This window comes from Oryzias latipes, chromosome 4, assembly GCF_053564925.1.
Source record: "Oryzias latipes strain Hd-rR chromosome 4, Olatipes_Hd-rR_3.1".
In the NCBI taxonomy this organism is placed as follows: domain Eukaryota; kingdom Metazoa; phylum Chordata; class Actinopteri; order Beloniformes; family Adrianichthyidae; genus Oryzias; species Oryzias latipes.
Window position 1 is genome coordinate 7,611,007 of NC_136240.1, and position 17,179 is coordinate 7,628,185.

General features: G+C 44.6%; 1 protein-coding gene across 1 annotated transcript; it reads left to right on the forward strand.

Moving 5' to 3' along the window:
• Positions 1–2,901: 2,901 nt before the first annotated feature.
• Positions 2,902–16,816, forward strand: lonp1 (lon peptidase 1, mitochondrial). Its single transcript, XM_023954036.2, has 21 exons — positions 2,902–3,401; positions 3,521–3,609; positions 3,735–3,854; positions 3,934–4,066; positions 7,494–7,607; positions 7,688–7,749; positions 7,952–8,081; positions 8,155–8,238; positions 8,318–8,386; positions 9,403–9,554; positions 9,622–9,760; positions 9,866–10,044; positions 10,212–10,299; positions 10,400–10,522; positions 10,593–10,709; positions 12,026–12,166; positions 12,251–12,416; positions 12,495–12,581; positions 15,724–15,851; positions 15,935–16,099; positions 16,330–16,816. Exons 1-21 carry the CDS (start codon positions 2,967–2,969, stop codon positions 16,501–16,503), a joined length of 2,895 nt encoding a protein of 964 aa, XP_023809804.1. The 5' UTR covers positions 2,902–2,966; the 3' UTR covers positions 16,504–16,816.
• The last annotated feature ends 363 nt before the right edge of the window (positions 16,817–17,179 follow it).

Consider the following 17,179-nt stretch of genomic DNA (forward strand, 5'->3'; position numbering starts at 1 on the left):
AAACATTGACATCCTTTAGCCCCCCCACACACACACACACACAAACTGTTATGGAGATGCACACGAGAAGTGGAGCTCAGGACAATCTTTGCCTTCTTAATTAGTCAGAGTTTTCTAAATGAATGTGGCAGATCTGAAGGATGTTGTGGAGTTCATTGACAACATTTCTTGGAGCATTAAAAACATATACCAGTAATCCTGTCCGGATTCAAACATGAGACATGGAGGACAGCCCAGGGAATCCAAGTCTCGCTGTCACACAAATACACACAAACAGCATCTTTAGTTGTTTCTGTGTCAGGAAGCACTGTAAGAGTATTTACCAAGAAGGAAATTGGTCTATTCCTACAATTACAGACTACGCCTAATCTAAGCTTTTCTCATTTTAAATGAGAAAGAATCTCCCTCAGCCAGTGACTGTAGGGTGGCGGAAACTTTGACTTCCATTTTGCTCCACAAAACCCTTTTGTGTTTATCCAAGTTCTCTCGTCTTCTTGACCTTTTTTTCTTTAAACTTTGTGGAGCAAGTATACGATAAGAGAACAAATGCAGAATAACGTGTCAAAAAATGTCAATAACAAACAGCCAGGAGTTCAATTACAGAAAAACATGAAAAGATTCGCAAATATTCACTATTGTGAGAGCGTTTTTGTTATATTCTGTGATATTGACTTCTATGTTGAAAAAAAACGGCTCTTTAACCCTTGTGCTATCTTAGATGACCCCACCCTTACATTGACGTGTTCTCCCTACCATAACAAAGGTGGATAAAGGTGGAAAGATTTCATATAATCCATGGACACCAGTGAGGTTCACAAATCATTGAAGAAAAAAGGTTCAGAGCACTGTCTAGTGGGTCTAGATGACCCAACTCCCAACGTTAAAGTGCCTAGGATAGCACAAGGGTTAAGGAAATGAGTAAAGTGAGGTGTTTTATGATTAAATTTACATTTATATAAAATATAGAATTGTTCAGAAAAGAGTTATTAAATATTATACAAAGGATCTCTATCGTGTTTTTTAAAGTTTCTAAAAAGAACTAAGCAACACATTTTTCCATCTTAAGGAAGAAATAATTAACATCTTTGAAGATATGAATAATAAACTCAAACAGTACCAAAACAGATTTCTGAATGATCTCCACAGAAATTACAACTAGTATTGAACTTTTTTAAACGTCATGTAGCGCTTTGCCGGGTAACTTTATGAAGAATTTTAAACGACACCTTTTTTTTTACCAATGTTCGATATTTGAGAGGAATTATCCACGCTCATCTTTTTTTTTCAGACTTTATTGACAAACTACATAATACAACAACAATGTGAATGTCCCAGGGAGAATTGAAATGTGCACATATTGCAGAAAAATATGAAAAAATAAAACAGAAATTATATATATATATATATATATATATATATATATATATATATATATATATATATACACACACACACACACACACACACACAACAGCTGTAAAACAGCTTCAGTACATCCAGAATGCTGCTGCTCGAGTCCTGACCAGAACCAGGAAGTATGATCACATTAGTCCTGTGCTCAGGTCTCTGCACTGGCTCCCTGTACCTCAAAGAATAGACTTCAAAGCTGCTCTGCTTGTGTACAAGTCTCTCCATGGCCGAGCACCAAAGTACATCTCTGACATGTTAGTGCCATATGAACCATCTCGTACTCTGAGGACCTCAGGGGCCGGCCTCCTGTTGATGCCCAGAGTCAGAACTAAACAAGGGGAATCAGCGTTTCAATATTCTGCAGCTAAAATCTGGAACAGCCTCCCTGAAGTCGTAAGACAGGCCTCTACTGTGTTAAGGTTCAAATCTATACTTAAAACATTTCTGTTTAGCCGTGTATATGACTGAAAGGTCCTATCTGCACTTTTCTTTCCTTTCCTTCCTTTACTTTTAAATCAATTTTCAAATTTTTTCTTTTCTTTTAAAGTAAATTTTACGTTGATTATTTCTATGATGTATTGTGATTTTAATGCATTTTTCTGTTTTGTGAAGCACCTTGAGTTACTTAGTGAACGAATTGTGCTACACAAATAACCTTGCCTTGCCTTGCCTTGCCTTACAACATAAGAGAAAAGCAAACATCAATTGAAAAACCTTTGGGGTTTAATAAATGTTACATTTTTCAAAAATCAAATTACTTTGAATTGCCTCTTGGTTTTGCAGATAATGGTACAGTACTGATTGATTTCACTCAAAAAATGCTGGAATTTAGTTTTGTAGTTCGACCATTTGGCTTTATGAATATGGAATTTTTCTAATAATAAAAACAATTGTGTGATAAAGATACATTGTTATGAAGGTAACTTTCTTTATCCAAAAATTAAACAGTTTGTTTAGTCATATTTCCAATGTTGTTTCCCACTTCCATCCAAAACATATTTGTATGTCTGCAGTCCACAAACAGATGGTAAATGGTTTCCTCTTGAGTCCCACAGGATGAGCAAGACAGGTCTATGTCAGCAACAAATTTTTTTTTTTTTTTTTTTTTATTGAACAATTATCAATGTTCATCTTTTTTTCTTTTTTTTTACAACTTTATTGTACAAAATGGAAGTACATTACAAAACACAATTTTACAAAATGAACTTCAGATATGCCAGGGGAGCTTACATATTACATGCATTTTACGTAACAACATTCAGGTTTCTATAACTTTCATATAAACATACAGCTTTCTGATTAAGACTTTTGGAGATGATACTGATATACATTTCAATTTGTTTGATTAACAAGGGGGAAAAATAGAAGATGAAGACAATTTGTATTTTATGAATATAAAATTTGCCAAATATAATAATAAGATTAATTATGAGTTTTTTGTTCGAGTCCAAGTTTTTATTATGAAAGCCAAAAATGTATCCATGTGCATCCCCCTTTAAATCCCCTCTGCCTGTTACGTCATCAAGCGTTGACGGAAGTGCGTAGTCACGTGTCAGATGTCCTCCAGCATGAGGATGTGGGGTTCTGCTCTGCGGTTTCGCTGTGCGGTTCTGCTCCTCAGACCCGTCACCCCTCAGACCCGGACGGCCCCCCTAGGCCGGGTCCAGGTGGGCTCCGGACCCCGCCGTTGGCTGCGGGTGACGGCCGGCCCCCTCCCCAAGTCTGGCCACCACCTGACGGCCTGTGCGCCCTTTACCACGCCGGTTCGGAGGTTCGGGAACCGGGCGAGCGGGGCAGGCTTCTCCGGGGAGGATGGCGGGGACGAGGCGGGCTCTGGGGCAGAGGAGTCGGGGGGAGACGGGGGGTCAGCGTACAGTGGTCCCCAGATGACCGCCCTCACCCCCATGATGGTCCCGGAGGTGTTCCCTAACGTGCCGCTGATCGCAGTGAGCAGGAACCCGGTGTTCCCGCGCTTCATCAAGATCATTGAGGTAAGCTGCTCCCGGTTCCAGTCAGCCTGACAGGTGGACTCACCTGATCACCTTCTCAGGACACCTGAGCAGCTCCCTGGTGATGAGCATGTTCTATCTTTTCCTTGTGATGACTGCAGGTGAAGAACAAGGACCTGATGGAGCTGCTGAGGAGGAAGGTGCGTCTGGCTCAGCCGTACGCTGGAGTCTTCATGAAGAGAGACGACAGGTAGATCTACCTGCTGCTCTAAGACCAAGCATCAGCTGTCAGGAACAGGTTTTGACCCCGCCCCCTGCTGACCTCACCTGTGTGTGTGTGTGTGTGTGTGTGTGTGTGTGTGTGTGTGTCTGCAGCAACGAGTCAGATGTGGTCGAGTCTCTAGATGCCATCTACTCAACCGGGACGTTCGTTCAGATCCACGAGATGCAGGACCTGGGGGACAAGCTCAGGATGATTGTCATGGGTCACCGAAGGTATGATGTGCAGCCGCTGGTTCAAATCCCATTCGGAAATGCAGTTTGCGCTGCAATTCACCGTCTCCTCCTGCTGCAGGATCCGGATCAATAGACAGCTGGATGCAGACCCAGAGGAGGTGCCCCCCGAGTGGTCCGAGTCTGAACAGGAGCCCCGACCCAAACCTACAATTAGACCCAAGTCCAGCCGCAGGCATCAGTTGGAGGACAAGGTGAGCATGAAGGCATGTGAGCAAGCACAAAGGTGTCTGGGCAGGTACCGATCCAAAGTTTGAGAACACTTCAAGTATGGCAACTTTATATTGAAAAACATGTCTTGTTTTATTGTGAAAGGAATAAATGTTAAAGGCACATTTTGAGCGTCCGTTTCGCCATAGTGTTCACACTGGATTAGCAGGGAGGGGCTTCTTCTTTTCCTACAGTTTCTAGCACATGTACTTACAGTTGGAGGAGGCTTGGTGTGAAAGTGGTGCAAATCTTGTTCCAGGCTTTTTCTTTCTTTCTTGTTCCGACATATGATAGATTTGGTGTCATTTATTTCCAGCCGGACACAAACTCCAATGATTATTTCCCCTTCATGATCCATTTTCAAACGATTGGCACTTCCATGAATTAAAAGTGACATCCATACGTCACGACTAGCCCTTGTGCTATCTTGTGGGGTCCAGATGACCCCACCCTTGCATTGACGTGTTCTCCCTACCATGACAAAGGTGGAGAGGATTTCATGTAATCCATGGACACCAGTGAAGATCATAAATCATTGAAGAAAAAAGGTTCAGAGCACTGTCTAGTGGGTCTAGATGACCCAACTCCCAATGTTAAAGTGCCTCCAAGGCAAAAAAAACATTGTTAAAATGTGTTTTTCTAACACTGTTAAAAAAAAACTTTTGGCTTTTGTGGGATTCAGGCCGAATATTGGCGCATTACGCAATCAACGTGCAGTAGCGATCTAGCGCTACTACCTTAAAATATCGGCTGTGTGGAAATATTTCAAAGTGCTTGACAGCGATACAAGATCTGCAGTTTGCAGCGGCTGCAGAACTAAATTGTCGTGTGGGGGTTTGTCGGCCAAAACCGTCACCACATCTGAATTTAATGGGCTTTTTAAAGCTAAACACCTGGGACAGCATGAGGAATACAAGAAAGAAACAGCTGAGGGGGCTAAAAGGAAGACTAGCGGTGTTGGCAGGCCTCCTCCCGTGTCCCACGTGTTTGAAAAGTTGAGGAAAATTTATTCTAGGCTATTAGTACAACATTTAAAAAATAAAGAAAAACTCAACATCCGCTTTTGATATTCGGTCACTATTTGGTATTCGGCCGGGTGTTTTATTATCTATTAGACGTGGGCCAAAAGTCACTGCCAAATCGGAGTCCCTGATTGGTCTAAATTCAGCTTGGTTCAACTTTCAACGTGCGTTCAATAGCCGCATGTTTTGTATGTCGAGTGGGAAAACAGTCGCAGAAACTTGCGTAGCTACGCGTGGATGTGAGGAAGCCTAAAAAACCCACATTTATCTGCTTTTATATAGACTTTTCATTAGATGTGGTCTCTTGAACGTGCATTGCTGAGGGCGGTGTGAACGTAGCTTTACTGGTACAACACCTGACACGGTCTGCAGACGCTTAGTTTCAAGTTTCCTGTAGACGTTTCCCATCAGTGTTTGGTTTGACTTCACTCTTCTGTCCAGTTCATTCCACTACAGCTCTGTGGACTGTGCTGAACACTCCATGTTTTTTCAAGCTCACCATCTTGTTTTTTTGTCCTCAGGGAGATCAAGCAGAACTTGGAATCAGGTTTTGGGTCACGGTCTCGTTTGTAGGTCGAACCTCTGACCAATGAGGCTCAAAGCAGAGAGAACTGCATGCTGCTGCAGATTGCTGTGGTTAGGGCTGCACGATATGAGTGATCAATATTGCGATGACGTTATAACTTATAAGAACGTATAAGAACATGTAGCAAAACAACCAAAAACATCATTTCCATTTCACTGCAACAGTTTTAAAATTACATTTCACCGACCCACATCTACGTGGGAGACGAACAGCTAACATAAAAGGGCTCCAGCCGATTGGTCTACGATGTAAAGATAAGATAAAATATTCTTTATTGATCCCACATTGGGGAAATTCAATTGTCACAGCAGTTCCAAAAAGCAGAGAAAAGTAGCAGCAATGTGCAAAAGTGAGGGGTGTTCCAAAATGTGCAAGTATACAAATACAAAAATGTGCAAAAATAGAAAAAGTAAGTAAGAACTTATGTACACTATTACGACATAACATATGTTATGCCTAATAATAAAATTAAATAAATAAAGTAAAAACACAGAATATACAGATGAGCTATGGATGTATGATTACTGGTTTGTACATGCATATTTAAACTGTGGCATTGTACAGTCTCACAGCTGTTGGGATGAATGACCTGCGGAACCGTTACTTCCTGCATGGGGGGTAACTGTCTGCCACTGAAGGAGCTGTTCAGTGCCTCCACTGTCTGATGTAGTGGGTGAGAGGTGTTGCCCATGATGGATGTTAACTTGGCCAACGTCCTCCTTTCACCCACTTCCTCCACAAAGTCCAGTGGGCAGCCCAGGACAGAACTGGCCCTCCTGACCAGCTTGTTAAGTCTCTTCCTGTCCCGGTCTGTGCTGCCTGCTCCCCAACAGGCCACGGAGTCCATTCGAGTGTTCAAATACATAAAGGGATTTGTTTGTTTCGTAAAATACTTCAAGCTGCCATAAGATTGTTTTAGCATATTTAAGATGACCATTTATTGCGATTTTCGCCGTCTTTTGCGATACGCATATTGCACAGCTTGATGTTGCGATAACGAGAAATTTGTCATTTATTGTGCCGGCTTAGCTGTGGTATTTCTGTTTGTTCCAAAGAACCAACACCGGTTCCAGCAAACCGTCCCATACAGTTGATGTCCCACCGGGAAAGTTGGTAAACCTGTAAGCACTTCCTGTTTGAGGACAGACTTAAACTATGGATTTTATGAGCAAAATCTGAGTCAAGATGTCTAATCTGCTTTGGGAAACTTGACTAGGATCAAATTTTACTAAAGAAACCGTTGAGAGACAAATGACCAGGGTTTGGGCCAGGCTTGGAGGGTGATTTGGTTTTTTTTGGAGTACAAGTCGTTTTTATTTTGCATATTTTAGCTGGGGGTGTGACTAATATTCAGGTGCGACTTTTATGTGATTTATTTTTATTTTTATTGAATCTCAACAACCACTACAGAGCCCTTAAGGTGTGTGTATCAGTATTTTTTACTGACAGGAGAAGAAGATTACGCTCCACTAAGTCTTCTTCTGAGCTGCTGAGGATGAAGAATTCGCGGGTTTAGTGATATGAAGTCATATAAAGAGTTTAGTTGACTTGTTAGCATGTTTCTTTATGGTTATCTGAATAATTGTTCATGTGTTGCGCAAATAGATTCCTCCTCTGGTTCATGAAGGTGAATAAGCATCAATGTGTTACGGTGGTGAAGAGTGAAAATATTCAGTCTATTATTGTTTTATTCCATTTCTATGATTTACATTTCAAGATGAATTATTCGTTCTTGTCTAGTATGTTTTTTTTGTGGCTGTTGTGGCTTATAGTCTGAAAAATCGTGTTAAATCTGCCGTCCAGATTTCCGTCGCTGACCTGAGTCCGGAGCTGCAGCCGCTGCTGTCCTCCAACATCCTGATGGTGGAAGTGGACAACGTTCAGCACGAGCAGTTCACCGTCACAGAGGAAGTCAAGGTGCGTCCGTGCACGCACACTTGCACGCGTCCCCCTGTAAAACAGATGTTCACATGACGCTGATCTGTGGATCTGTGCAGGCGTTGACCGCAGAGATTGTGAAGACTATCAGGGACATCATCGCTCTGAACCCCCTCTACAGGTGAGCCCCCTCCCCCTTGAATGGCAAACATAAATGAATGTGTTTGATGAAGCAGACATAGAGGTTCCTTCACAGGAGCACAACCTTCTCAGTCCATTTAGTGACCCTGTTGTGGTGCTGTGCCAGCATCTCTCAGTTCTTTATCAAACTGCCTCCAGGACCAGCTGATGAGAGCGTCATGCTGCGTCTTGTTTTCCCTCAGGGAGTCGGTCCTGCAGATGATGCAGGCGGGGCAGAGAGTGGTGGATAACCCCATCTACCTGAGCGACATGGGCGCGGCTCTGACCGGCGCCGAGTCACACGAGCTGCAGGACGTCCTGGAGGAGACCAACGTGAGAGCGTGATCCAGAAATGTTGGTGGAAGCGTGGATGAACCCGAGCAAACCTCTGCTCCACTCTCTGCAGATCCCCAAGCGTCTCTACAAGGCCCTGTCCCTGCTGAAGAAGGAGTACGAGCTCAGCAAGCTGCAGCAGCGTCTGGGCCGAGAGGTCAGAGGTCACCTGCAGCTCCTCAGTGCCGCGCAGGGCGGCGCCTAAGTGTTCACCTGTCGTTGTGCTTTCCTTACAGGTGGAGGAGAAGATCAAGCAGACGCACAGGAAATACCTGCTGCAGGAGCAGCTGAAAATCATCAAGAAGGTACGTCTGTGACTCACTAGAACCTCGGGCTGTGGATCCTTCCTGAGGGGATTCAGTTCACCAATCAAGATCAATGATTCAGGGACCAAACAGCAATTCTTACTATTTAAAATGTCTGAATGGTTGCTGTATGAATGATGAAAATTAAAATATGTGACATGGATGGAGGGATGGATATTTGAAATAGACAGATTTTTGGTGTACAACGGCTTTACAGTGTTCATTATACAAGCACTGCATAGGATCCTTTTCAGGTTTTCCTTTTGTTGCCGATAGGTTAAAATAACAGCAGACTAACAGAAACATCAACAAAGAACTAATAGAAAAAGTATAAGAATAAAAAAAATAACCTGAAGAAGGGTACGGTACTTTTTTACCTTCAATTCGCTCAATTCTAAGTTACGTTTAGGGACATTAAATGCAGACATTAAATAAACAGGGTAGAATTTATTCAAAGCCTGCTCTGTATGTAATGAATTTAGACTAATTTGATAAAACATTTTGTTTTGTATTCTTACTGTTAATGTCAATTTTTCTCTTTAAAAAATGTTAGATATAGTTTCAAAACAATTATTTAGTGTTGGTGGAACTGGGTTTGTCCACTTTTTTGTTTGTTTTTTCACTTGCAGCTAGAAGAACCTGCAGCAGCTTTTGTTCTGTCCTTTGATCCAGCCTTCCTGTTGTGAGGCAAGAGTGCTGACCACTGCCCCACCACTGCACAGCTGAAAAATGTTCAAACTCAATTTTCTGGGACAGATCGTGGATTTCAGAGTATTCAAATACTTGTTACAGCCCTACTAAAACTCTGCAGAGATGAACTTGAACAAAGTTCCCATCTTTGAAACCCAACCCTAGACTGGTTCCGTTTATGTATAACATTGGTCAAACCCCGACCTGATCTTCTTACTCTAAAATCTGGTCCCTGAGGGTCTTTAAGGGTCATGTGACGCCACGCTTCCAGAACAGAACTCGGCTGAGGATGTCCTCTCAGTGGAGCTGCGTTTGTGTGGTTTCAGGAGCTCGGTCTGGAGAAGGACGACAAAGAAGCCATCGAGGAGAAGTTCAGGGAGAGGCTGAAGGACCGCAGCGTTCCTCAGAACATCCTGGAGGTCATCAACGAGGAGCTCACCAAGCTGGCTCTGCTGGACAACCACTCCTCTGAGTTCAAGTGAGTCCTGCTTCAAGTCTCGCCTGCATGCTGCAGACGCCGCTCACCTCTGCCTCCTGCGTTCCAGCGTGACCCGCAACTACCTGGACTGGCTCACGAGCATGCCATGGGGAACCAACAGTGAGGAGAACCTGGCGCTGGACCGGGCCAGAGAGGTTCTGGAGGAGGACCACTATGGAATGGAGGATGTCAAAAAACGCATTCTGGTCAGCACACACATAGGCATAGACATTCGTGGGGTTCCTTCCGGGTCGTCCTGTTCTGACCCGTCAAAGTCCTGGTCAGACTAAAGCGGCGGCATGTCTCTGTAGGAGTTCATCGCCGTCAGTCAGTTGAGGGGTTCCACCCAGGGAAAGATCCTGTGTTTCTACGGCCCCCCTGGTGTGGGGAAGACTTCCATCGCTCGCTCCATCGCCAAAGCTCTGAACCGCCAGTACTTCAGGTTCAGTGTGGGGGGGATGACGGACGTGGCTGAGATCAAAGGGCACAGGTGAGCAGCTGCTGGTCAGACCGTCCAGGTCTGAGCCCAGAAGCTCAGGTCAGGCTCCAATGGAACCACCAGAGTGACCCTAATAATTCTGACATTATGGGTCAACCAAAGTTTATGGAGCTCAGAAAGGTTCAGATGTGTGAAGGTGGGTCTATATCTCTGTCCAGGAGGACCTATGTGGGGGCCATGCCCGGCAAGATCATCCAGTGTCTGAAGAAGACCAAGACGGAGAACCCCTTGGTTCTGATAGATGAGGTCAGTGAGGTGATGGTTCCCCGGCTCTGGTTTGCTGGAGCTTAAACTACAACGGAACTGATTTCTGCAGTTTGATGATGGTATTCAATGATGTCACCAGGTGGATAAGATCGGCCGTGGATACCAGGGTGACCCCTCCTCGGCGCTGCTGGAACTCCTAGATCCAGAGCAGAATGCCAACTTCCTGGACCACTATCTGGACGTCCCAGTGGACCTGTCAAAGGTGGGCGTGTGGCCACGAGTGAGCAGCTGGCGGTGGTGTGTCAGCTGATCATCTGCATGGTCTGTTTCAGGTTCTGTTCATCTGCACGGCCAATGTGACAGACACCATCCCAGAACCCCTCAGAGATCGAATGGAGATGATCAACGTGTCGGGATATGTGGCGCAGGAAAAGCTGGCCATCGCTGAGGTAAGTCCGCATGTTGTCATGTGACCCAAGAGGGGCGGTACCAAGGGAGGTTGTGTTCTAATGTCAGACTGACTGGAGGCTGACTTATGAAACAAGTATAAAAATAAACCTCAATATGTTGCCATAGATTTCATTGATTGGCTCCGGTCTGCTGTAACTAGAGATGGGTATCGTTAAGGGATGAAAATGGTGAAGAACATTTGTCCTGAGAAGAAGCAGGAGTTTTTTAATGTTTGTCTGGCTCAGTGGTCCGGAGAATTAAAGACATTTCATGGAATATTAAGAGACAGTAGGAGGCAAAAGGGGCGGAGTTTGAGTATTTTTCATTAGCTTGCACTGAAAGCACAGGCTCACCGCCCTGATGGACGCTCCAGACGAAGCTCAATGAGCTGCAGCGACGTTGAGTGATGCATTCAACACCAGCACCTCCCTCTTCTCAGCTTTTACCACCAGCTGGAAAAAAGGCAGCTTTCAACAGATGTGAACATTCACTAAGAAAAAGGCTGATCTCGTTTGGCTCCACACACCTCTGCCACATTCTCTCTTATGAACTTTAACAAGAACCGCGTGAGCACAAGACTAGGGGACTCTCACTTTCGGGACAGATTACTCATTAAAACCAGTCTTTGAGCCAGACAGGCCTTTTAGATGCAATAGCGATCTCAGTATCACCATCACTTTAGTGCCGGGATCTTATTTATTGAGTCTTCTGTGGTGAATCCATTCTAAAATCACATGGGAGGGGGTTGTGTGTGTGATCAAAACCACAGTTTGAGCTGTTTGCGTTCAGTTTTTCTGTTCAGTTTAAGTGTAGACGTTCAGAGTGAGCATCTAACGGTGACTCAGAAGTAACATTTTGATTGAATGTTTGTTTTTTCAGACAGACATTTCCTGAATTTTATTTCTAGTCTTCAAATGTGGACTTGAGTCATTTTGATTGAAATGTATTTCACTGTGTTTGTGTTCCGTGTGAAGAAATGAAAATAGCACTGCAGTAAACATGTTCATTAAAATCTCCATTTGCATTTTATCCCATTAAAATAGTTTTAAGAATGCAAGCTGAATGGTTGGCCCTCAGACAGTTTCACCCAATCTGACCCTCGCTGCCAAATGTTTGGACAGCCCTGCTCTAACGTCTCTCCTTCACTAGTAAGGACTCTTTACCTTCTCTGACCTCATGAGGGTCCATCAGCTGAGGCGTTGTGGATCATCTGAGACTGAGAAGCACCACACTCCTCCTTTATAGTCGGAGAACCTGATGTCCTTGAAGTGAGCTCACCCCGTGACAGCTCTTCCCCCTCCCTCTGTGTCTGTAGCGGTACCTGGTGCCTCAGCTGCGCTCGCTGTGCGGCCTGACGCAGGAGAAGGCTTCCATCTCGCCGGATGCCCTCAGCCTGCTCATCAGGCAGTACTGCAGGGAGTCTGGGGTCAGAAACCTTCAGAAGCAGGTGGAGAAGGTAATTGCCTTCGCGCGTGTTCCTCCTTTGCCGTTGCATCCAGGAGTTTCAGAACGCCTCACTTCTGTCCCGTGTGCCCTTCAGGTCTTCCGCAAAGTGGCGTTCAGCATCGTAAGTGGACATCAGAGTGCGGTCACCGTGACTCCAGACAACCTGCAGGAGTTTGTGGGTAAACCTCTGTTCACGGTGGACCGGATGTACGACGTCACCCCACCAGGAGTGGTCATGGGTCTGGCCTGGACGGCTATGGGTGAGCGAGACTTTTGCTAAAACCGTCAGAGCTCTGAGCCGAAAGGCCTGAGCTGAAGGTCTGCTGTCTGCTGTGCAGGAGGATCCACTCTGTTCATCGAGACGTGTCTTCGGCGGCCTGCAGGAGGGGGAGGAGCTAAGGATGAAGGCTCCCTGGAGATTACAGGTAAGGCGAGAAGAGTTCACATTGCATCTTATTTTCTCATTCTTAAACCAGTTTGTGAAGAATATTAATTAAGGGGTGACGACGCTGAAGTTGGCTTCCGATTCACAGCTTCCGATTCGCGAGGGCACCAAAGGAACATTCCACTGCATTTTTCGCGCTATGATCACCTAAACTGGGTCCTGTTCAAAAAACTGCTGGACCTGTACTGCTCAAACATGGATTAAATTATAATTTAGATAGTAAAGAACACATTAAACACAGTTTCTGATTTGTGAAACCTTCTTCTGATTTGTGAAAATGTGAAATAGGTTGATTTTTATCGCATTTTACGCACTGAGTCCACTTCACCCAGGGTCCTGTGCAAACACTGCTGGACCTGGACTGCTCAAACCTGGATTAAATTATAATTTAGATGGTAAAGAACACATTAAACACAGTTTCTGATTTGTGAAACCTTCCTCTGATTTGTGAAAATGTGAAATAGGTTGATTTTTATCGCATTTTACGCACTGAGTCCACTTCACCCAGGGTCCTGTGCAAACACTGCTGGACCTGGACTGCTCAAACCTGGATTAAATTATAATTTAGATGGTAAAGAACACATTAAACACAGTTTCTGATTTGTGAAACCTTCCTCTGATTTGTGAAAATGTGAAATAGGTTGATTTTTATTGCATGGACTCTGGAAAATCAATTGCATGGAAAATCAATTTTCACAAATCAGAGGACGTTTTCACAAATCAGACACTGTGTTTAATGTGTTCTTTAGTATCTAATGCATAATTTAATCCAGGTTTGAGCAGTCCAGGTCCAGCAGTTTTTGAACAGGACCCGGTTTTAGGTGATCATAGCGCGAAAAATGCAGCGGAATGTTCCTTTAGTGCCCTCGCGAATCGGAAGCTGTGAATCGGAAGCTAACTTCAGCGTCATGAAGGGGTGTGAGATTGCTCCCAGATGTCCCATCTTTGAGGTTATAAACCCACTCCGATGAAAATTGTGTTTTTGGTGTTTTTTTTACGTGTTCTTGTAACATTTCTTTAAATATGGAGGACATATATAAAGAAAATTAAAAGTCAAATGGCATTTCTGAGAAATTCTTTATTCAAATCGTTGTGAACACGGAGCAGATGGAAAAAATGCTGTTAGTTGTGATGTAGAAGCTACACTCAGCGGGCCACAAGCTCCCTGCTCCGCTCCATCCCAATGCATCCGCCTGAAGACGACTACATCCATGTACGTCTTTGTCATCCTGCTCAGACCTGGCATCTGGTAATGATAGGTCGGTGGTGTGAGGGGATATAAGCTAGTGGGAGAGCGTGTAAACAGGGAGGGGATGAGGGGGTGGGTTGCTCTGTGCCAACGGTCCCGCCCACATCTTAGACGCAAATTTTTTATAAACCATTGCTGCTCCTAGAAATGTCCTAGAAAAGGTTTTTTGATTTCACCCGCAGACGGCATAGTCATAATGATAAGGGCACTGGGAACGCTTTGACAATAGAATGACTCTGAAATCAGTGGAAGCCCCATCAGATGTCACACACCGGAATGTGAACCTCTGTGTTCTCTGCATTTTACCCCGGGACCCCGGCCAAGTCTTTGGGATGATTCTGCCGTGGATTTGAACTCACAACCTTCCAGTCTCAGGGTGAACACCCTACCAGAAGGCCACTGATAGGGTACTATAAAACCACACAGAGATAAATATGTGTGGCATGTTCCAGACGCCTGTTGAGTGCTTTTGGCGTACGGTGTTCACACAGGACTGTCGCTGCCTGAAACCGACGTATGAACTCTCAGTTGGAGAAGAATTGGTGCAAAATGTCAAAGTGGTGCAAGTCTTCCTCCAGGGTTTTTTTTTCCACCTCTATTCTGATATATGACAGACTTGGTGTCATATGAATCCAGCCAGGCACAAAATGTAATTATTTATTTTTCCTTCGTGATGAATTTTCTCACGGTTGTCACTTCCATGTCATGGAAGTCATTTGAGTCCCTTATTCTTTAATGTTCGACCTGGTTTAACTTTCAATGCGGGTTTTGTATGTAGAGCCCAAAAGCTGACTTAAAAACTAGCGTAGCAACTCGGAAACGTAAGAGTTTTGAACACGGAAGTCCAAAACACGCATATAATATACACAGGCTTTTGGTAAATATGGGCCAGTGGATTCCCTCAGTTGTTGCATCCAACAGATCAGTTGCTTTGATGCAAAACAACTTTCTCCAGCTAAACTCAGACAAGACTGAAGTCATCGTCTTTGGTCCACAGAAACAAAGAGAAAGTGTCAGCAGTTACCTTCCCTCTCTGTCTCTAAAACCCTCAAATCAAGTCAGAAACCTAGAGGTCATCATGGACTCTGACCTGAACTTTAACAGCCATATCAAATCAGTAACATAAGCAGCATTTTACCATCTAAAAAACATTGCCAAAATCAAAAACATAGTGTCAAAGCCAGACCTGGAGATACTTATTCATGCATTTGTCTCCAGTAGGTTAGACTATTGTAACGGCCTGCTCACCGGCCTCTCCAAACGAGCTGTAAAACAGCTTCAGTACATCCAGAATGCTGCTGCTCGAGTGCTGACCAGAACCAGGAAGTATGATCACATTAGTCCTGTGCTCAGGTCTTTGCACTGGCTCCCTGTACCTCAAAGAATAGACTTCAAAGCAGCTCTGCTTGTGTACAAGTCTCTCCATGGCCACGCACCAAAGTACATCTCTGACATGTTAGTGCCATGTGAACCATCTCGTACTCTGAGGACCTCAGGGGCCGGCCTCCTGTTGATGCCCAGAGTCAAAACTAAACAAGGGGAATTAGCATTTCAGTCTTATTTCAGCTAAAAGCTGGAACAGCCTCTCTGAGGTTGTGAGACAGGCTTCTACTGTGTTAAGGTTCAAATCTAGACGTAAAGTAAAAGTTTATAATATTTATGTATGTATATTTATGTATGTTTTTAACGTTATGTATTGTGATTTTTATGCATTTTGTGAAGCACTCTGAATTACTTTGTGTACGAATTGTGCTATACAAAGAAACTTGCCCTGCTTTTTACATTGGTTTTTCATTGAAAGCGGTCAGACAAACCCACATTTCCGAGCCCAGTGTGAAGCTAAACATGTGACGCTCCTGCTGCTTTTCCACAGGTCAGCTCGGTGATGTTATGAAGGAAAGTGCCAAGATTGCATGGACCTTCTCCAGGTCTTTCCTCATGAAGGAGGAGCCTGACAATAACTTCTTGCTCAACTCCCACCTACACCTGCATGTCCCAGAGGTAACCATGGTGACAGACCACCTTGGAGGTCACGTTTGTAAAGCGTTAAAAGAAATGACTCCGACCTGCTCTCCGCACCTCAGGGAGCCACTCCGAAAGATGGGCCGAGCGCTGGCTGCACCATCGTCACCGCACTGCTGTCCCTGGCGACTAACCGGTCTGTGCGTCAGAACGTGGCCATGACAGGGGAGGTGTCGCTAACCGGGAAGATCCTACCAGTGGGGGGCATTAAAGAGAAGACGATTGCAGTAAGAGCACATTCACACATTTGCTGTCAGCAGATTTTTGGAGAAGTTTAGACTTGTGTGCCATCAGAACCACTTTGGGGACTCTGTTGGTGTGTCATTGTCAGACCCTGGTCTCTTTTTCAGCTGAGCCCAAGAAGAACCATCTGAGTTCCAGGGCTGAGGAAAGAGCCAGGTCGGGTTCTGTTGGGGTATCTGTCTTTGCAGCACTAAGTTGTTTTTGTCTTTATCAGGCCCGGCGAGCTGGAGTGACCTGCATGATTCTACCAGCTGAGAACAGGAAGGACTTCTCGGATCTGCCGGACTACATCTCTGAAGGCCTGGAGGTCCATTTTGTAGATCACTACAGCCAGATCTACCCCATTGTGTTCACACCGGACCCGTCAAGTCCTGCCTTCAGCAACTAGAACTCAGCAAAGACTGGGTTCCTGGTTCTTCAGTTTCAGCACCGCTCTCGGTTCTGTTCCATCTCTGGATTTCCGCCGAAGTCCTGCAGCGGAAACTGGAACCTTCTCAGGTCCACAGAAACATTCCCACTTCAGACTCCAGGGGGAGTTGGCGGAGGCTCAGGGCCGGGCCGAGACCAGAGCAGAGCGTGTATGGACTCTTGATGAGAGAGCAAGTGAGGAGGAGGATTGGATTGGTCTTCATCCTCAAGCAGCTCTGAGTCTGAAATGTTTGTAACTTTATTGAAATATAATTAAACATAGAGAAGTTTTACCATCTGTGTCCTCCTTGATTCACACCCATCTGTCTGTGGGCGGAGCCAATGAAAGCTCAAAATATGTTCCTCCATCAGAAGCAATTTCAGAAGCAGCACATGCACCTTCTCCTCCTGCTGTGGCAGCTACTGATTTAAAGTCTCACTCTGATTATATTTTGATCCTTTTTTAACCCTTGTGCTATCTTAGATGACCCCACCCTTACATTGACGTGTTCTCCCTACCATGACAAAGGTGGATAAAGGTGGAAAGATTTCATGTAATCCATGTACACCAGTGAAGATCACAAATCATTGAAGAAAAAAGGTTCAGAGCACTGTCTAGTGGGTCTAGATGACCCAACTCCCAATGATAAAGTGCC